This window comes from Lissotriton helveticus, chromosome 6, assembly GCF_964261635.1.
Source record: "Lissotriton helveticus chromosome 6, aLisHel1.1, whole genome shotgun sequence".
Taxonomy (NCBI): Eukaryota; Metazoa; Chordata; class Amphibia; order Caudata; family Salamandridae; genus Lissotriton; species Lissotriton helveticus.
In genome coordinates this window covers 242,139,139-242,161,541 of record NC_136067.1, presented here as the reverse complement: position 1 = coordinate 242,161,541, position 22,403 = coordinate 242,139,139, and the positions used below count along the sequence as shown (strand labels likewise).

At 43.0% G+C, this 22,403-nt stretch overlaps 1 protein-coding gene across 2 annotated transcripts in view; it reads right to left on the bottom strand.

The window, feature by feature from the left end:
- Positions 1-22,403, bottom strand: part of CD2AP (CD2 associated protein) — an 802,607-nt gene that overhangs the window by 363,625 nt on the left and 416,579 nt on the right. For both annotated transcript variants that reach the window (XM_078647692.1, XM_078647691.1), the window contains exons 9-10: positions 19,741-19,835; positions 16,617-16,715 (exon numbers count right to left, since the gene is read on the bottom strand). In XM_078647692.1, coding sequence (XP_078503818.1) covers positions 16,617-16,715; positions 19,741-19,835 — 194 coding nt within the window. The remainder of the gene's footprint in view (positions 1-16,616; positions 16,716-19,740; positions 19,836-22,403) is intronic.

The following is a 22,403-nucleotide window of genomic DNA, read 5'->3' as shown; positions in this document are numbered from 1 at the left end:
GAATACCCAAATGGACAGCTCGGACGGTAATAGCTCAGTATAGCAGAGAGTTTGTTTCTCGCAGAAACTATTGTGCCATCCACTACAGTAGTAATGCAATTGTGCCTTCAAGCCTACCATTGTATCCTAAATTTAGCAGTGCAAAAACTGCATTTAGAACTGTCAAAATAAACTAAACAGAACGCACTGGAACCCGGATAGGCTTTTCAAACTTCACCTGAGAGACAGCCCTAATTGCTGGTACTGTAATTCAGCTGTTGGGGATCTGGCTCATATGCTTTTTAACTGTCCCTCTACGAAACTATACAGGGGGAAAATCTTTGATTGTATAGAACACATTTTTAGTATCAAACCTGCAAGGGAATTCATATACGTCATACTGGGTGTTCTTGATCCGAACCTAGTTAACGATTATGACCGTCACCTGCTTGACCTATTACTCACTCTGGCCTGTAAAATCGTATTGTGTAAGTGGAAGAACGCCTCGGAAGTGTCCTTTAAATTCTGGCAAGAATGGTTATCCTTTTTAAGAGGAGCTGACAACCCTGCGCTGCATTCCTCCCCCTGGCGCATATCACATAAGAAACTTTGTAAATCCCTAGATGCATCATCGTTCTCATTTGATCCCCCGTGAGGTGCTGTATGTTCTCACAATGTGAATTTGTCATGTACATTATTTTGTGATGGGGTGGAATACTATGTATTATGTACTGGTTTGAAGGGCGGGCATTACCCGTCCCCATGCACTGCCACTCTCGCATAATTTCACATAATGTTGAATCTGACTGAAGCTCCAGGGACCTGAACATGGACACCTTGAACGTAACATTCATTTTATATGTAACAACTGATTGACCCGTCTCTTGATTGACCTGTCTCTACACTGAGTCGGACCTATTTGTTTACTTTTAATGGACATCACATGTTCATCTGCTTATATTGTGAACTGATGTATTGTCCTGCCCTGTTTTCTTTTTCTTTTACGACAGTGCATGTGAGCTCATTTCATGTATGTATTGCATTTTTTGTCGATTCCTTTGCATATATTCTTTTTCAATAAAAATGATTTGAAATAAAAAAAAACTGTCAAAATAAACCCTTTTAAATAATAAGTTGTCGCTATGTGTGCAAGGTAATTAAAAGCATTACATGTAAAAATGTAATATCAACATGTTCTTACAGCGACTAGCACCCGAAAGCTTTTTTCAGGTTGGCAACTCTAGCTGTCCAACGTAGAAAACCAAGTTAAAATACTAATACTATAACTCGGAAATGAGATTAGCTAGAAAATAATTAAAGGTTATTCTCAATGGTTATTAAAAATCCAGTTCAATGGTGAAGTCAGATTTTTAATAAATATTCAGGAAAAGTAACTTTCTAAAGGTACCTTTTCCTTGCCTGAAGTTCCTGTAGGCTAGTTTGCATTAGCTATCTTCTCCCAGTTAGTAATTAGCCTTGAATAGGTGTAAGATGCCTACCAGGTGCATACAATAGTCTGAAACGAACGGGCAGGGAGGATTCCTCTGAATATGCACATTGGGTGCTTTCCCTGCAGTGTTACTCCCTGCCTGAGTGTTAAACTCTAGTTGACAGGTCTGCTAGATTCACATATAATACTTAGGGTACTCTTGAAAAGGCAGTGAACAGGAAGCCAAGTCAATTCTTGTGGATCCACAGCCTGGTTGCTTAAGGACTCCACTTTTGTCATATCAGTAATCTGTCCCTGGGACTGTACCTGCTATAGACTTTATTTTAGTGTTAGATGTGGGAGGACACTAGGTTATCACTGTACACTTCCCAAATACACCCCAGACCACAAATTGAGTGTGGTTAAAGACTTTCACCTTCTTAGAACAGCTCAAAGTGGGTGGGCAGGCCCAGGAAACTTTGTACATATTTGTAAGGGCATGACCAAGAGACATTCTCAATCGCTGGCAAAAATGTGGCACCTCCAGCCACCCATTTCAGAACACTTCTAGACCTGCCAAAGATCAGATGACCGCTCAATTTGCTGTGTTTGACCTGAAAGTAACCCTGAAGGACTAGACCTGCTCCCTCTTGTTCTCAGGACAAAGAAGTAGCCTTCCAGGATCAGTTGGCTGGCCTCAAGTGTGATTAAAGGAGGACAACAAGCGAAAAGCAGGGGCCTTTCCCTGGAAGTACTCAGATAACCAGTGGCAACTGGACCCGGAGTAGACTGGGCTGACACCCTGAAAGTATCGAAGTGCCTCTCTTGAGGTCCTGGAGGTCTTTAGAAGTGTAAGTCTGTGGTGGATTGAGACTTAAAAGCCAAGCTCAGAAGATAAAATCTTTGATCAGGATGAACCTGCACTCCACCAAAGTCAGTCTCAAATTATTCCTAGTCCCGATCTACAGTGACTACTGACTAACATTGGTTCCATCTCTACATAAATTGTTTAAATCCATATTTTCATATCCCCTTATTGGATTTCAATCATTTTCGTGCCATTTCGTTTATTAAAAATGTTACTATGTTTTTCTGATTCAGTTTGAGATATTGATTATTTTACATTTCAATTTTATTTCCGTTTTGGTACGACATAAGTACTTTATACACTGCTCTAAGTTAAGTCTGTTCGGTGCCATAGCTACCTGGGGGTTTGCATTCAACCTAGTTTATGGACTTTGAGGGTTCACTGGACAAGGGTTGTGATTATTCCATGAGGTGGGTAGTCCATCACCCCAAATAATTATCCAGGTTCTTAAATTTTTTAAACATGCTTAGTTTTTATCAGAGTAAATCTTGATGATGTTAATGAGATTACTTTGGTGGTACAACAGGCAGAGGAGATTTGAGTCTGAGTGAATGACCACTCTAAATAATATTCAAAACTTATTTGCCTTGTTATTCTGTGCCACTCTTGTAGACGGTTGACAATACTCACCCCACCGAAGTCACCAACGAAAAAGGGGGGTATGGAAGGGGGTTACCTCGCTGTTTTGGCAGTGGCTTCCCTGTGAAATGTAGGTGGTTGCTGGCCTCCTTTCCTTGTAGACAGTTACCGTGCAGGTAAGTCTATTTTTCTTGGAGTAGTTATGGCTGCTGCTGCTGCCATTGAGGGGTTAGACCCCTCTGCTGGAAGGATAAGTTACTTACCTGTAATCCTAGTTCTCTTCCAGGGGTATACTCATCAAAGTCATAAGCAATGAACATTCCCGCCCACGTGCGGGGACCCCGGAAATAATATAAAAATATATATGTAAATTACATATAAATAACTCCACATATATGTATGCACATATATAATTTTTTCTCACACCAATGCAGCCCCAAAATAGAGGCTAAACAATGTAAATACTCATACATGCACAGTAATTAGCAAGGAAACAAAAAACACATTAGGTCAAATAGCCCTTGAACTTTGTGTTTTAATGAGCAAAAACACATTGTTAGCCACAGGCTGCATTGAAAAGCAATAGTATAGAAAATGAAAGCATTTTCAACAAAAACTGGCACCGTGCCTTTAAGGCAGCCATGACCCCTGGCTTCCCATCATGCCTCAGGGGTGACAGTTAGGTCAGTTGTTCTTTCCGGCTCCTTCAGTCAGGACCCTGGTTCAACAGTTCCCTTTCTTTTTGACTTTCTGTCAAAAAATACTAGAGATTTTCTACAAATTTTACTTTCACTCGACGTCTTTTGGGCATAGAGTGTTAGTGCTGCCTTTTTTAATCTTAAAAAAGGAATTTTTCTGTCAAAAATGCCTTCTCTTTTTGACAACTGCCCTTCCCGTGGGAAGAAGGCGGCCAGGACTGATACACATCCTGTGTGTATCCTCTGTCTCCATGAGACACATTCTGCAGGCACTTGTGAACACTGCAAGTCTTTGTCAAGGAGCACTCTCAAAGATAGAGAGAGAATAAGGATTTATGGTCTCTCTGAGAGAGGTAGGTCTCCTAAGAGGCAGAAGAAGCGCAGGACGCGATCGACGTCGAGAGAAGTCCCGACTTGATCTCCTGCGTCGTCGGGATCGGCGAAGACGAGTCACCTTCCTTCGATGACGAAGACTTCAGCGTCGAGAGACAAGGTACCTCCGCTGCCGTCAACAGTGCGACGTGCAGCGTCGAGAGAGAGGTCTCCGTTGGAGCATAGGAGCTCAACGTCGAGACAGCGGACGTTGAAGCATCATCACCAGTCTTCGAGGTCGCAGCTTCCTCCGTCGACGCCTAGTCATCGGCGTTCGAGGTCGCAGCTTCCTCCGTCGACGCCTAGTCATCGGCGTTCGACGTCGAGGCATCCTCCGTCGGCGTCCGGCCATCGACGCTCGACGTCGAGGCATCCTCTGTCATTGCCCAGTCACCGGCGATAGACGTCGAGAAGGTCTCCGTCGACGTCACACCATCGACGGTCGACGTCTAAGCAGCCTCCGTCGTCGCCCAGTCACCGGCGATCGACATCGAGAGGATAAAAATCCCTTTTTTGAAGCCTTGGAAGAAGCAGATGGAGGGTGTGTTACAACTGAAGGGATGCTTAAAGAGCTGGTAAAGAACAAGATGGTGGCGAACACTGGAAAAACCTCATCTCTGAGGGGGCAGAGTATGCAAAAGATTGACTACTGGTGTAACCTATCTGGAGAGAGTGTATGTGCGTGAACACACTGAGTCAGAGGACCTCAGTACTATTCTATACATGACCAACCCATTCGTAAGCCATTCCTAAGAAAGTTCAAGCTTTGAAAGCCAGAAGATGGTATAGGAGAATTCACCTTGATCTTGAAGGAGGTAGAGAAGGCTCGTCAAATTCGACAGTGTGGTAACCTTGGGTGTCAGTGGGGCAGTGGTATCGATTGAGGTCTTGACGGTGAACACCTAACCACTTTCAACATTGGGTGTTTTAACAGACAACTTCTGAGACATACCAGCTCATGACGGTGAACAGGTTGGGACTGCACCTGTTCGACACAGTGACCCTCGACACTAATTGGGAATAGCATTTATTCTTCTGTTGTTGCCTCTCTCTGGGTGTCCTTGGAGAGTGAGTGAGGAGGGAGTTTAAGTAGAGGAATTCACCCTCTCCTTGTTACTCAGACTTTTCTGAAGGAGCCATATCGAGGTATGTTTGTATCTATGCGGTATTTCCATAGCACTCACCTATTCAAAAGGCAGCAGAGCATAATGTCATCAAGGGATAGAAGAGGTATCTCACTTGTCGATGGTTAATATTTAGTGATGTAGTGTTCTTTAAAGAGGTGCGTTTTTAACTCTTTCCGAAACTGGAGCCGCAGTGGGGCAGATCCTAATGGATATGTTGTTCCTGATCCTGGATGTATAGATGGAAAATGTCTGCTGCCTTGTTTTTTCTGTTTTTTACACTTTTTAGTCTGACGGTGTCTAGGCTGTGGGTGAGCAGATAACCAGAGATGGTGAGTTTGTCTGAAGGATAAGCAGTGGTGCACCTCAAGGCAGCTTTGTAAAGGATGTGGATGGTCTTGATGATGGTGATGCAGATCAGCATGGGGAGCAAAAGGAGCTTCACCAGGATTGGGTTATTGAAGTGATATTTCTTCAGGGACTGGAGGAGTCCTGCTAAGACACGTGTAATGCCCTTATGGGGTGCCTGTGTGGTGTCTGGCAGGCCCTGGAGCATAGCGTCATCACCATCTAAACATGAGAATACAAGGGCTTGACCAACCAGAACTTGTAAAGTTGTTTGCTGGAAGAAACAGTTTCACTTTCTTCAGAAATGAGAGCTTGTACCAGTCCGTCTTTGGTTTTTTTTCGCAATGTGTTCCTTTAGGGTGAAGCGGATTTCCAGGGTGAATTCAAGTATCCTGGCATTCAGTGAAAGTTGGTGTTAGAAATAGTCAAGCTTCATTGAGCCAGCTTTGTACCGTTTCTTAATCTTGGCAAATAACAGGAATTCTGTCTTAATAGGAATGAGCTTCTCCTAGGCGATGGACAACGATGTCTAGATGTTGAGCTGGTCTTGTGTGAGGCATTGGATCTTGAAAGTGGAGGTGACTTTCAAGTACAGTTGTGGATCATAGCTGTATTGGTGACTCTTGATGCCGTTATCCGCGATTAGAGCACCAAGAGCCACCATTTAGCGGCAGAACAGTACATGGTACTCCTAATGTGCCGGCTTTAGGGCAAAATTAATCTGGGGGGCAGTATGCAGAGGTATGAGGATCCAATTGTGCCTCCTTCTTGCCACAGAGAGGGTCCTTCACAAATTAAGACATTTTGACAGGAAACATAGAATCCAGTCAGACAAGAAGTGGAAAGACACTTAGTCCTTGGAGACGACGAGTAAGTTCTTTAGAAAACTTACCACTAGGAAGAATTCCAAAATTGGCTGGGCTTGGTGCTCCAGGGTCCAGTTACCAGGAGCAGAAAATAAAACAGCAGTGTCACCTGTTGGGTATGGTGCAACAAAGTGTTAAGCCCTTAATGGCACATTATCAGTTTTTGCTCTCATGTAGATTACTGCATTTTTTCTAACAATGAGCTTCATTTCCTTTCTTTTAGTTTTAAAAAATTGTGAAAAAGTTTTGTCACATTTTGCTAAGGTAGTGACTATTTAGTTTAACTGCCCCTTTTTTTAAAATGAAAAATTAATGTATTGTAGCAATTTAGCCTACTGAGAGACTGTATTTTAAGCGCACTATCCTACTGAAAAGCTTTGCATGTGGTCATCTTTCATATGTGTATTTTGTAAAGTGACCTAGGATCCCAAACCGGTAGGTCAATCAGTGTTTATGCCTACTGACAGGGATTCTCTGAAAGAGGAGGATTCGTTTCTTACTCTCAACAACGCATAGATAGCTAAGAAAGATCAAGGGAGAGGTTTCCTTGCTTGGTTTGTTTTCTCTACACAATAAGCCAACATGATACAGATCCTTTCAGAGGCCAACTGCAGAAAACTGACCACAACAATAAAGACCAGTGAAACAGAATTAGGAGAAAACCCAAGCCTTTACCTGCATTTAGGAAAAGCGGACTCCACCTGAACGCACCTCTGCTGACTATCTCACCTCTCGCTACAGCACAAAAATGACATAGCTTCTTGAAACAATCGCCCCTCGGAAACTCAAAAACTCAAGAAGTATCCTTCCAGATCCTGGTTCAAAAAGAGGTGACAACTTAGAGTGGCTGAAAAATCCTGGAATCCACATCTTCAGAGAAAAATCATCCTTCTTCCGAGCCCAACTTGACCACTCCAGGAACAGAACTAATGACCTCTCCAACATCAAACAGCAAACGTCCGCCATCCCACCTCACTCAATTACCGGCTCCGCTAAGCGATGTGAAGAGTTTGCCAAATTCTTTGCTGAAAAAATAACAAACATCAAACTCTCACTGGACGCCTTGACCCTCCCCACCCACCCTCTAACAAAGAGGGCACATCCAATGCCATAACGCCAATTACTGAACTCAGTCCCTCAGCAATCCAGAACAAGAGAGGGAGCTTGGACGGAATTCTACGATAAAAGAAGTCCTCAAATACTTGCATGAAGCCAACTTTGCACCTCTCTGACCCCCTTCCTTCCGTGCCTGTCACAAATATCAAACACATCATCTCTCGCCTGCATGGACTAAAATTATGAACTGTTTCTTACCAGTGGCTCCATGCCGGCATCCCTCAAACTCTACCAAGTCAGCAACTCATCACAAAGTCAGATGCTGACCAGAATTACCTTAAAAATTACAGACCTATAATCAGCCTCCCTCGCTTTGCCAAAACTAATGAAAAATATGTGCAGCAATTACATTGAAATATACAACCTGCACAACATCTTTCAATCAGGGTTAAGAAAAAGCTGCAGTACAGAGACTGCAATACTGAACATCACCGGTGACCTACAAAGATCTCTGGATGATGGCCAGGCCTGCCTCCTAGTCCTCCTGGACCTCTCACCGGCCTTTGATACAGTCAACCATGACATTCTCCGAAACACCCTCTCACAGTGTGCAGTTATCAATGGTACAGTCCTTAAGTGGTTTGCTTCTTTCCTGAATCAACGCTCTCAGCTAATTAAACTAAACAACTCAACAGAAACACCAGCCTCACAAGGTGTTTCCCAAGGGTCAATCCTATCACTTGCCTTATTCAACCAATATACAGAACCCCTTACAAAGATTCTGAAAAAGCCATAACTGCATACCATCTTTATGCAGATGACACCCAACTATACATGAAATCTTGTCAGCTAATGATGACATCCATAGTATAATCCTGGCTGATAAGCAACCACCTTAAGCTCAACCCCAACAAAACCCAACTCTTCTTCATCCAACCAAATGATAAGTTCTATCCTGTCCATATCTGGCTTGACAACCTCACTGCATTAAACTGCAAACTATCAATCTCCAACTCTTTTACATCTCTAAGGATTACACTTGACGGAAACCTGAACATGAAAGAGCATATTAATGCATCAGCTGAAAGTGACTTCTACATGTGGAATCACCTTTAAAAAAAAATTCTAAATCTAGAAAAATCAAATAAAAATCAAACCTTTCATCCCCCTTGAAGACCTTAAGTCCATGGTGCAACCCTTAGTCCTCTCTAAGCAGGACTACACTAACACAATGATCACGGACTACCCTAAATCACACCTCATCCCTTAGAAAGCTACACTCAACTCAGTGGCCAAACTACTCACTGGGGAGAGTCGCTTTGATCACATCACTCCCACACTTGAGAGACTCAATTGGCTACTAATCGAGGCAAGATGAATATTCAAAACGGCCTGCATAACCCACAAAGCTCTTTAGACTGAAAAATTAATTTGCCTCGCTAACAAACTAACAAAAGCCGGCCAAAAGGGACCCCTTTGAAGCTCTAACACTCTACTACCGATTCATCCCAAATTTAAGAAAGAAAAACATGCAAATGTTCCTTCTCTGGGAATACTCAGAGAATCTGGAATTCACTGTGGCAGGATTTATGTGACAATCATTTCTTCACTTCAGAAAGAAACGTAAACTATTTCTTCTCAACAAATACCTAAAACCTCCCCCTTAACTACTTTGCCTTAAGCACCCTCCAAAGAGCCTTAACCGCATGCGCGCTAGCGGTTTTCCCGCTGCGCGCTGCGATTTAAAAAATCCCACGTTACGTGACAAGGTCAGCTCGTCATCCGCGCAGCGCAGGTTACGCCCATTACGAGCTGACCTTGTCATGAGCGCAGAAGGGGTTAACACCACTACTTCAGGAAACAATTGTGCCTCTACACCTCCTATTCCAGAAACACTCCACCAAATTTACTTCTGAACGATATCGTTCACATACCCTGTTTTATGGCCGTTAGTGTCACACTCTGCTGCTATGCTGCTTCTTCAGCACAGGTAACTGCATGACTTTATTTTGCATTCTCTGCTGCTCCTGGAGTTTAGTCTGAACACGATGTGCAAAGTTGATAAACATGCCCCTTGTTATTCTGTTCTGGTCAGTCCCTAGAACCTAGACAAAACATGATAAACACAGCGGCACTGCTGGAGACTCGTGCTTTGATATTATGAGGATGCATGTTGTTTACACACACTTGGAGGAACACTTTCCTTGGAGAAGCGCTATGCTGTTCCTATGATGTAAACCTACCATCTAGTCTCTATGGTATGGGGTCTGCTGACGAAGCCCAGAGATCTTCCTTTATATAATAAACCTAAACTTACCAAGCAGAGGGTGGTTAGGCCTTAAAGTCCTTTTTCCACTGTCTGTATATGGTGACTAACCCCTTTATATTCTATGGTATGGTAACAATGCTAACTGTTCTAGGTTTATGCATTTTGTAGCTAGGAGAATCTTGTATACTGCATTATAGAGCACGTAGTTAAAATAAACATTTTGAACTATACTAGGACTCAGACAATCCTTATTGTGGACAAGTACGAAAGAGTGAGCGAAAGGGTATTTTATTTATTTATTTATTTATTTATTTATTTATTTATTCAGAGTTTTATATAGCGCGAACAAGATCTTTACAGATATCAGAGCGCTTCACAGAAACAGGGGGTGACGATAGCATGAGGGTGACGCGACATAATATTGGGTGCAATATAAACCGCAGTAACATGATCGGATAGCAGTCATGTTCTAATAGAATGTCAGTAAACAATCAGATAAGCGAAAAATAAAAGACTATACTGAGTCTTACATACAATTACGATAAAAATCAGGAGAACTTATACTATAAGTATCTAAAAGTTACAGGGAGCAGGGGGAAGGGCCCTCGATATACAGTAGGCTAACATGAATAGTCTAATAATAGATATTTAGTGAGTAGCATAGAAGGATCGAATGACCATCATGTACTTGTGGCAAACAAGAGGAATAAACAAATCTAGGTCATGCAAAATATGACATTATTTGACATTAGACAATCATGAAACCAGTAATACCCAAGCGGCACGAAAGTCAATGAGGAACAGACATTAAAGTTCAGGTGAACTTAGCCATGAGGATGGCTTTCACCTCTTTCTTAAAGAAGGCCGTGGAGGAGATAAGCCTGGTTTCGGGAGGGAGTGCGTTCCAGATCCTCGGCGCCATTCCTGAGAAGGAGCGTTTGTATGTTTTTTCCTTCCGGAATCTGCGAGGTTTCAAGAGTAAGTTTTTTTTAACTTCTATTGGATCTCGACCCTCCTGATATAGTTAGCTTTTGAGTGAGGTAGTTAGGTGCATTGTGGTGTACAGCCGCGTGTGTCATCACAGCGATTTTCAGATGTATTCTGGCTTCAAAGGGCAGCCATTTCAGAGATTTCAAGTCAGGGGTTATATGAGAGTGTTTTCTTGAGCCCGTGATGAGTCTCGCGGCAGCGTTCAAGGAAGCTCTTAGGGGTGCAGTTGTTGCTAAAGGAAGACCACTGCGGGTCACAATTCCAAAGTCAATGCGGGGGATGACTAGGGCTTGAACTGCATTTTGGAAGTCTTTGGCTGGGAGGAAGGGTTTCAACTTTCTCAATGTGTTGATTTGGAAATTAGCTCCTTTCGTTGCTCTGCTAATGTGCTGTTGCATGTTGAGCTTTGCGTCCAGTGTGACACCTAAGGATTTCGCGGAGTCCACGATGGTGGGCCGGACATTGAGTGCAGTTAAGTTGTTGAGCCAAAGTTGGATGGTGGTAGATTTCGCAGGGGGTGCTATCAGAAGGAACTCAGTTTTCAGAGCATTTAGTTTGAGGTGGTTGTCGGCCAACCACGATTGGGTCTTTGTGAGAGTGTAATTCAGGAGTTTGATATCATCCGGGGATTGTACCTTTAGGTAGAGTTGAGTGTCATCGGCATACATATGGAAGTGTACATTGGATGCTTGGAGAAAGGAGGCAAGCGGTTCCATGATGAGGTTGAACAGTGTGGGTGAAAGGGAGGATCCTTGTGGAACGCCTAAGTCGACTGGCACAGGCGAGGACAACACATTGTTAATCTTGAACTTCTGAGTCCGGTTATGTAGGAAGGACGTGAACCATTTGAGAACAGTCCCGGATAAACCCATTCTAGTGTTTAGCAGCTCAAGGAGGTTCTCATGTTTGACCGTGTCAAAAGCTGAGGAAAGGTCAAGGAGGATGAGGAGGCATGAATCATTGCGATCAAGGATTTGGTGGGCGTCATCAATTATGTGAGTCATGGCCGTTTCCGTGCTGTGTTTCGCTCGGAAGCCTGATTGGTGGGTGTTGAGGAGATCAAACTTGTCAATGTGTTCTGTTAGTTGAAGCTGTACATATTTTTCCAGCAGTTTGGCCAAGGTGGGGATGTTTGTGATGGGACGGTAATTGTTTAGGTCAGACGGGTCAGCTGTGGGTTTCTTGAGTATGGGCGTGACTTGCCCCACCTTGAGTGAGTCCGGGATGAGACCTTGTTGAAGGGAGCTGTTAATGATTTTAGTCCAGAGTGGGAGGAGCATGGTGGTGAAGTCTTTTACCGCGTTAGCAGGCAGGGGGTCTGTGAGGTGATTAGAAGGTTTCAGGGTACCGAGCAGTTTGAGTATTGCATCTTCTGAGTAGATGTCAAAGGAAGCCCACGATGCGTTGTTTTTTGGCTGGGCGTTAGACATTCTGATGTGCACAGGGTGTTGGCTTACATCATTGAGGAGATCATTCCTTATGTTGTCGGTCTTTTGCTTGAAGAAGGTGGAAAAGTCTTCACTGTGTGGGATATCGCTTGTTGGGTTGTTTGGTTGTAAGGGTTGCGGCTTTGTTTGACTTTTGACTAGTTCGAACAATTTTCTTGGTCGGTTTTTCGCTTGGTCAAGCTGGAGGCGAAAGAAGTCAGATTTCGCACGCTTAATTTTCCTAAAATAGGCATTTCTCTTGTTCTTAAGCTTTTTGCGATGTAGTGATGAGGGATCCGATCTCCAAATGCGCTCTGCCGATCGCATAACTCGCCTGTCTTCGTTGAGTCTGCCGTCATACCAGGGGTTCGAATTCTTGGTGGAGACTCTCTTTAGTTGCAGTGGGGCTGCTTCGTTGATTATAGAGGTCATGGAGTCGAGGTAGAGGTCTGTCAGAGTTTGAACATCAGAGACGCCAGCAGGTGGAAGGAGGAGCCTGTAAGTGTGGGGCGGTAGGGAGTTAGGGTTGAGATTCTTCATGTCCCTTTTCCAGATCTTGCATTTGGTGGGTTGAGCCGGGGAGGGTTTGATTTTTTCATTGATAAAGAAGGTGATGATGTGGTGATCTGACCAATCACAGGGTTGGATTGACCCCAGTTGGGTAGAGTCCTCTTTGGAGATGATAAGGTCGAGTATCGCACCTTTATCATGTGTTGGGCTGTTGCATATTTGGGTGAGGTCAAGCGCATTAAGGAAAGATTTAAGACTATTCACCACTGTGTCTTTCTGATCGTTCCAATGGAGATTAAAGTCACCCAGGTAGATTTGAGTGATCTGCCGACCGGCGTTGGAAGTAATCGTGTCCATGAGTTGTTGAGAGAAGATGAGGTTATCCCCCGGCGGGTGATAGATGAGGTGTAGAGCACATACTGGTTTGCCATCACTGGAGATGTCGAGGCAGAAGAGTTCACAGGAGGTGAGGGAGGGGGAGGTGACTTTGGTGACGGATAGATTGCTCCTGAAAATGCATGCTATTCCCCCGCCCGTCTTGACGGTCCTGTCGAGTCTGATGAGGTGGTAATTGGGGGGAACTAGTATATCCATGATGGGCGTGGAGGCTTCAGTTAGCCAGGTTTCCGTCAGTATGGCTAGGTCAAGATCCATTGATGTGACGAGATCTGCAATGTCGGAGGAGTGTCTCTGGGCCGATCTGCAGTTGAGAAGGATGCATTTGAGTCTGGGGGTGAGAGGGGAGGACGTGTGTTCTAGCGATAGGGGGACTCTTCTGAGGTTGTTTGGGACAGAGCTTCTGATGTTTAGTGTTGGGTGCCTAAGGGGATTTGAGAGAATAGTAGGTATGGGGAGGTGAGTGGGGGTTATGTCTTTTACCGGTCCTGGGCCAAAAGAGCAGAGGAGGGTGCGTAAGTCGTGGTCCGACAGGGAGTTAAGGGCATGCCGGGGACGGTGGGTGTTGTTGCGGACGGGGATGGAGGGCCAGTGTAGAGGGCGTGGAGTGCGAGGGACTGTGGGGAGAGTGCGTCGTTTGTTGGATACGGTGGTGGTCGTTGTGGGTCTATGTTGTCTGGAAGGTGTATGAAGAAACTCTTTGATGGTGCGGAGCTCGTCTTTGAGTTGTAGGAGGGTGGATAGAATCAGGTCGAGAGGTGTCTTGGTGTTAATGTTCGTGATGTGGGCCATGGGCGAGGCGTTGAGAGGGAAGTTAGTAGGCGAATTTGGGGCGGGGAGGTGGGGTATGCTAGCCTTAGTGGAGGGTTCTGCTGTTAAAAAGGGTGGGGTGGTATTCGGTGGGTGCGATGAATTGTAGGTGAGAGGTGTGGGTGAAGTAGGGGGAGGGTGGGAAGTAGTGGTGGTGGCGTCGGTGGGGGGTGGTGCCGGTGTGTTGAGGGATGAGTGAAGGTCGAAGATAATAGGGGTGGTAAGGAGGAAGCGGGGGCTGAGTAATGGTGGGGAGAGGTGGGGGGTGTTATTGTAGGGGAGGAAGCACGTTCTGGTGTGCTAGTTGGGCGTTTGAGGGAGTGAGGGGTGAGAATGGGGGGGGGGGGGTAGAGAGGGAAGAGGATCTGCCACGGGGGGGGGGATATACTCCGGGTGATGTTGGATTCAGCGAGAGGTGTGGGATGGGGGGAAGGGTGGGTGGGGGTAAGTTGGATGTGCAGGGGGAAGTGAACTGCATCTGTGGGTGAGGGGAGAGGGGGGGTAACATCAGGTGTGATCCTAACTATAGCACCGGGGGGATGGGAGGGGTGTGTGTCATTCTGAGGTTGCAGTGGGCAAGGCAGGTTATTTTGAATATTGGTGTTGGGGGGAGTTGTGTAGCTTGATGTGTGCAGAGTGGAGGTCCGCCGTCTGGCGATGTGCTCTAAGAAGGTAGGGAATAGGTTGTCTAGTCGGTCAAGGTTCCTATCATTGGCTTGGAGTAGAATGGTCCCATTGTTGTAGATGGTGATTGTGGCTCTGCCTGGGAAGACTAGGGATGGAGAGATAGAGAGAGTTAGGTCATGAGCGGATTTCTTGGTGGTGTGAATAGTGAGTGTGGAGAGGAACGCTTTCCTCCATTGTGCTCTCCGTGTAGTGTAAAAGATGATATCGTTGTTTGTGTCTCCGTTGATCAACGAGAAGTAGGTGTCCACACACGGTAATTCGGGATGTGCCTTTAGAAAATTATGTTTGTAACGTTTGGCGTTTTTTTTGGTGAGGTCAGGTGGGTATATGATTTTGTAGGTGTGCTCGCCCAAGCGTTCCATGGCGGAAGAGGCGTGGGTAGAAGAGGTGGGGAGCTTGTGTGGTTGCGGGGCAGTATGGTAGAATGTGGGCAATAGGTATGGACGACTAGTCTAATATGGCCGCTCCGGTGGTGAACTATTCAAAGATGGCCACCACGGTGGCATTTAGGGAGCCAAAAGTAGTCCTATCTCTATTGTTGATGTGCCTTAGGGAGCTAGCTTCCCTTTCCGGGGCAGGTCAAGTTAGTCCATCCTCTATGTTGTTAGGAGGGAAGGGGGAGAGATTAGGTTTCGAACCGTTCAGGAGGCGAGGAGGAAGCCTTATCTCTGTTAGGGTGACCTGTGGCCACGTTGGTATGCAGCTTCACGGTCGTTTGGTGGGCAGTGGAGGAGATTTATGGCTTCGTTGTCTTGCCCCCGCCATTTTAGGTAAAGGAAAGTGATACAAGCTAGAGGGTCGCCATGCCGCATGAATAGGTTGAAAGCAGACAGCTTTGCATCTTTAGGGCAGAGCGTGTAGCGCCGGTGTGTTCAAAATAGAGATTAAATGTTGTGCTTGTAAATACCTTCAGGATAGTCAGGAGGCTCCACTGAGGCTGTCCAAATCAGATTCCCTATGTCCAGATGTAACTGAGGCAGATCAATTAAGGTATGTCTTGCTACCGCGATTCCTGAGAGTCGGAGTGCTGTGATCTGGGTTGTCTAATCATTTGCAGCTTCGTGATTTTGTAGAAGAACAAATGAGACACTATAGCTAGTCAGTTTTAGGATTTTGGGTACTAAGGTGGTAGGAAGGTACAACCCCTATACACCGAGGTTCTGTTTTCCTGCGCATAGTTCTGTGTATGTGCAGAATCCCTGCAACAACCCTACTGTTATCTTCTTTTATACATTGTCACTAAGCAATTTTTATTTACTCCATATGCACCTTGTGTAATTACTGTTGTGCTACCATAACTACCTCCGAACTAGATCGTCCACATATCCTACTGCCTACTGTATTCTTTTATATGTTGTCACTATGTATATGGTATTTTTTTATGCCCTTCACATGCACCTCATAATTGCTGACGTGCTAACTCTGCAAAGCGTTCTGATGCTCTCGGGTCAAATTTACACTTTACAAAATGTTATAAATAAATAAAAAATAAAATAAGGTCACGCAGGAAATAAAGGTAAGCGTTGAAAATCCCTGCCACGCTGTTAATCTCAAAATGGAGGATACAGTTCACACCATGACTTTTACTCCCATGCAAAGTGCAACCGCTAAATGCTAAAAACATATTTAACGCAAAAAGATCATTAACAAAAATGTGACATTTTCTTTAAATGAAGATGGCATCATGCAATTAAAATATGTGCACCAATGTCAACTGTATATTCACCATAAAAATGTGTAGCTGGAAAGAGATCTGTTACAATCCCTAATTAATACTTACAGGGGAAATGCATGTTCAAAATGGAAGTTTGGTGTTCCTTACTGTTATTGTTTTAACTGTGCCAGATTTACCAATAATTATCTCAGGTTAACCATTTTGTGCTCATTTTTCTTTAGCTCAATTTTGCGACCTACATTCAAAATGAAATTACATCACAGGGATTCAGAAATGCAATATTCAAATCTATTGCAGCAAAAAAAAAAAAATGTTTTCAAATGTTTTAGGCCACCAACATGAAAACGTGATCGTTTGCAAAGCACCTGTGCTGATTTAATGGGTATGAAGACCATCAACTGTGCTCCCATGAAGGAATTTTATTCAGGGGATGAAGTTCACAAAATGGAGGCATGCCAAAGCAAAATACTTGTAATGAATCAGTGGCATAAAATAGACCAGCGTAATTCACCACAACAACAATACCGACTTACATCTTTTTCTGCATCTTGTATTATAGCAGCAAAGTTGTCTGGAAAGACTCCCTCTTTACCATTCAGCTCTCCTTTCCACCATCCAACATCACCGGTGTCCTAGTTGAAAAGGTTAACAAGTAAAGTGCTGCTTAACTTTATTATCATCAAAAATTTGTAACAAAGACCGAGTACACGTCAGGAACAGATAAGCATTGTTAAATTAAAACACCACGGATCTCTAACCAGTCAAACAGTATAGCACTGTTTGATACAATTCACCAGTAAGTCATTCTGTGCGGTTTTTCTACCCTCGCGGCCCAAAAATCAAGCTTTTGAAATATAGCTTCAAAGCGGGAGACCAGTGACAGCAAACAATAGGCCTCACTCCCTCGAATGTCTAAGTGGCAGGTAAACATGAGAATTGCCATGATCTGACAGCAGATTTGTGCTTGAATGATGAACTTTACTAATCAAATACTAGGGAACAACTACTAGTAACACTATGAAACATCGTATGAATAGGGCAAATGAGTACGCGGTTTTACAAGCAGCAGTAGTACTACACAGAACAGAAAACCTTATCTTTAGTAATGGGCGGTTCTTTCTCAGACTGGCATATCATGTAATTCTAGCAGGGTTTTTGCACCAAGATTTTTCATCAAAAAATGAATCTGTCTAAGACAACACAATATCTAGAAGAGACTGGGCATTTGAGCTTATTTATTCTACAACTTATATTACGATTTTAAGCATAGCAGTGCATGGCCTGGGAGGGGTAGATCAGAACACCGGACTATTAACACCCATTTCACAAATATTACGTAAGCGTTATTAGGATTTATACATTTTGAATCTATTCTTAATTGCAACCCACTTTATAGGATTCGAATCTAAGATGCATAGTGCATAGAAAGTGGTGTTTGCCAACAGCCACTTCCACCAAGGGGCAAAACAATTATTAAAATAACAAATTCTTGCCTTAAATTAATCTTCAAAGACACTAACAGTATGTTGCTATTTTCAGCAGAGCTGAATGCAACGATTGTTTCTGGTCAATAATGGACCAGGGACTCTGTTGGAATAAAATATGAATAGAAGGACTCCTGACCTTATGATATTTGATCAGCAATCCTATAGCAGAGGGTAGCAGATGCTAATTGAGACTGTCAAAGATGTATTGACTGAGACAACCAAATGATACATTTGGGAATGATCAACCAGTTCGAGTATTTGCAGAGCCAAAACTCTAATCAAGTACACTATTTTGTTGGTCTAACATGCCTATCATTTCTATCTCTATTGTACTCATTACAAGATTCATTACATGAACCAGTTTTATACTAAAATGTTAGACAATCTGCACGTTAAGTGGGCTGAGACTTCTGCATTAATACTATTAAATAAGTATTGGGTTTATGCTATGTTTTGTTAATACATTTTATATATTACTCGTAGGTGTCTTGGCGTTGCCTTGGGAAGGAGCCGTATAACTGTAAAATATAGGACATGGCTAGTGGTTGTAAAGCCAGGTTTTCAAAACCTTTCTAAATTGAAGATTTTGTGAATCTTTAAGATTAAGGGGAAGGGAATTCAAGATTCTAGGTTTGAGAAACAAAGCAGCACTTAAGTCGATAGCTAGCGGACCAATGCTGCGACACTTGTGGACTTCACACCATTTTCAATAAAAATTTACAGAAAACTTGCTAAAATGGGCGCTCCATGTGATCCTGTAACTTTGATTAGACAATTAGACAATGGAATCTTGGATTAATTGAACAAATCAATAATTGAGTGCTGCAGTTGGTCCTGCTCCTCTTTTTCAATTTGTAACCGTTTGACCTAACATGGCAGAGGAGCGCGATAAGCACTTTACCCACCAGACAAATGACTCTTGCTGGGCACAATGCTGGGCACAAATGTGACATTTCTATACTAACTGGTGGTATCCTAGAAATCGCCTATCTCTTGGCAGAGTCAACAAGTATTGTTTCACGATTAATATGTGTATTTCTGACCCTTTTCACACCTGGCGCAGGCAGCAAATTATGGTTCACTGGGTAAGGTTTTCAAATGCTCTCATGATTAAACTTCGAATCATTATTCTTTTAGTATTTTATTTAAATACACTGGAGCTACTACCAAGTCCATGTAGCAAAGTGGCCTTAAATGTTCAACTACCACAGAGAATCATTCAAATGGTCAAATAGGCTGCAGGGTACTAAACTGAGTGGGGGAAAAATGAGATAAGTGGAATGTTTGAATCAATCTCAGTCAGTGGTAATCAACTAAGGTCGCCTACCAGTCCAATGTTTTGCTCACTCGGATACTCAAGACAGGAAGCATCCTTGTTCAAATCAGCTTTGATCTTACTCCACTAGGAAAAGTGCAACTGCATTTCCTAGGAACAGGGACAAATATCAAGAATATCGAGCACATCCACTGCACATGAAAAATGTTTTAGGGCATGGTTTTGGTACTCAAGTGAAATTCGGGGAGTTTTACAAATCACATTTTTTTGGAGAAATGACAATAAACGTTGCTTCCTATACCAGGGTTCATACTATTTTTATACGGACATCAAACAAGGATAGAAATCAGTTTTGTGCATGAACAATGACACGTCTCAACTGTAGCCTTAGTAGTGGCGGTCCAATGTTACGTAGGGGGGAGGCAGATCTAGCAGTACTGCCATGGATAGCTAGAAAATGTCAAGGGGGACACATCATTTCAATAAGTTTAAGTCTTTCTGGAATATGATTCAGCGCACTAGTGCTTCAGGGTTTTTCTAATAATGGGGAACAGTGATGTCAATGTTAACATCTGCATGCAAATAAATTGTTGCATGGAAACACAGATTATTAAAAAGAGCAATGTCTGTAGGGTTAAATACCAGATTTAATATATTTTTGGAGTAGATTTGTGACATTGCATTTCTAATGAGGCTCATAGGAGTGGTGTGAATTGTTTTAGTCACCAACTGTGCAGTCCTTATTTTAGGATACATAAGTGGTGTATAAATCACTTACAACATATCTTAGAGATTGCTCAATACCCACCAATTACAGAAAAAAAACCTGATTAACTATCCATGGCAATATAGTTTAAATGTTCAAATATGATAATACACATTTAAGCATCTTACCTTACTTATTAAGGTGATAACGTCTCCTTCTTTAAAGCTAAGTTCATCGTCATTTGAACCCTCATAGGAAAATAAGGCCCTGCAGTATTCTTTAGCTGTGAAGCAAATTTAAAATTAAAATACTCGTCACAAAGACTCAACAATATATACAAGTTTCTGTGAATATTAAGCACATACAATGGTATATGCATTTCATAAAATTTCACTCTTGTGTGCTCTTTTTATCCATAATAGAAATGGTGAGCGAAGATGGCAGAGATTAAAAAAATATAAAACTGGTTATCTAGATTTCTAAACACAGTCATCCACACTAAGCCACATTTGTAAAGAAATCCAGATGTGTACAATGTGAACTGTCCAACATGATTAGAAAACCTGAACTTGAGGTATAGAGACAAAAAAGTGAAAAAGTGAAAAATACAATGAATATTCGGACACATGGTACAATCTATTCATGCTGTAAAGAAAATACCCGTGCATGCATTAAGCAAAACTCATTCATCTTTAAAATATATCCCTTTGTGTAATCCTCTTTTGTATAAAAAGTCATAGATACAGAACTGAATGGTTTTTTTGTAGTTATATATGGTGCAATCTCGACCCAAAGTTACTGGAGCGCTTTACATGACCACTAGGTACATTACACTAGGTCACATTCATTAGCTTTTAGGCACGGGGGTGATTAAGTGATTCCCCCAGAATCACAATGTGTTGAGGCAAAGCCGGGTCTCGAATCTGGCTCCCAGTTCCAGACTCGGCAGCTTCTGATTCTACTCCTAAAGGTCCCATTTCACAGACCTTTGTTTTGAGATTGACTTGCATTGGATCAAATTATACAGGGATTTGAGCGACAAGATTGGAAACTATTTTTAAACAATTACTGTTACCCAGTGTTTTGAGACTACAATTTAGGAAGTGGTTGATTTCCAAACTGTTAAATGTGCTTCTGTAATTTAATGAGAGCCTTGGAATTTGGCCGAAGTGAAGAAAAACTGACATTACACCAAGTTTTTAGGTGATGATAACAAGAAAAACCTATATGTATTATGTAAGTGCATCTTAGCTACGCTGGTATCAGTTTTTTACAGCTTAAGAATAGCGCATTTAAGTACGTCATAGCAATTTATATGAGAAGAAAAGAGTGGCAATGCAGCATATAAAAGTATAAAACCCCAAGGAACTAAAATGCTGTTGAAAGTATCACAACACAAGAAACAAGAGGCAACTGTGAACAAATTACTAAGGCACATGGAGTCAAAATGGGTTTCTAACCAAGAGTCTTCAGAATCTATAGGAGTTGTGAATACAGAATAAGTATTACTTCAATTCTTGAGTGTGTGTGTGTAATGGCACCATCGAATCTGAGGAGGAAAGCAGTTCTTTTTTTCACTACTCAAGAATATCATTCAAGAGTAAGTTATAGTTGGCCAATGTAACTATGACTGCTGAATTTCACTGGTTTTGTACGAATGAAATCTGAGCCTAACTATTATGTCTCTTTAATCTTTGGTTCTTCAGTGAATTTCTAAGGTTTTTATCATTCTATGTCCTAACTATACCATCTGTAGTACTTGAAATTCTGGACCCATGTTATAAACATCATCGTATCATGACGATTTTGATATCAGAAGACCGAGAATGACTAGTACACTATGCACAAGCATTTTCGTCATATTCGAGTGACGATTTCACCTTGAAATCGCAGTTTTCGTCCTGAACCCTCGGGTTCCATTTTGTGTACGGCAGCCATTTTGTGAGTTGCCCTCACATAGGCCAATGATTAAGGCCAAACCCGATCCTGAAGGACACGAACACCTTTCCCGACTTCTCTACGACCTGGGCAAGCTGACTCCACTGCCCAAGGCCAAACCTGTTCGGTCAGTTCCTCTCCCAGTGGCCGAACGAGATAGTATGAGGGCACAACAAGTCATAAACCTTTCATCGCACACAAGCCCTTTCTAATCTTGCACACACCTGTCCCTGTTTCCTACTTTATGACTTGCTTTACGAGGGGGAGGTGCCCGTTTTTATTGGGGTTTCGTCGATATCTGATGAAAATACTGGGCCTTGCCGGGTAATTGATTGTGGGCTGAACAAACTCAAATATGGGTTTGTCATCATGACTCTGCTTTTTCTTTGTAGTGGAAATATGTGAATGATCAACTGTAAAACAAAGAATGTTTGCCTAAAGCGTAATATTTTGTATAAAAAGAGAAGGCTGGCTTTGTAAGTTTGAGCAGTCTCCTGAGAATATACACCGTGTTGTACTTCTAGGACCCCTGTTACTTGGTTGAAGCCAATAAACTCGATCTTTGACTTCACCTAGAAGACTCTGTGTTTCTGTAGTCTGAAACAGGAAGGACCCGACGTCTTAGGGTGTTGTCCCTGGCACCGCTGGGTTACCGGTTCAGTACCGGTTCTGAAAAACCCAGTACTTCAGTTGGCGCCCAACGTGGGGCGATATCAGCGGTACCGGTCCAATCCAGAGGTTCGTGAGGAGCTTTGTGTGAAAATTCTGGAGGAAGGCCGCCACTTCATCGACCCCTGCATGTCGACGTGGTCCGAAAGTCTTTGCTACGAAGTTCCCCGCTTCCCGACGGCTACGAAGGACTGCTGCCCTGACTATCGCCCTCTTTTGGACCCTTGATGATTGGTAGAGCGAA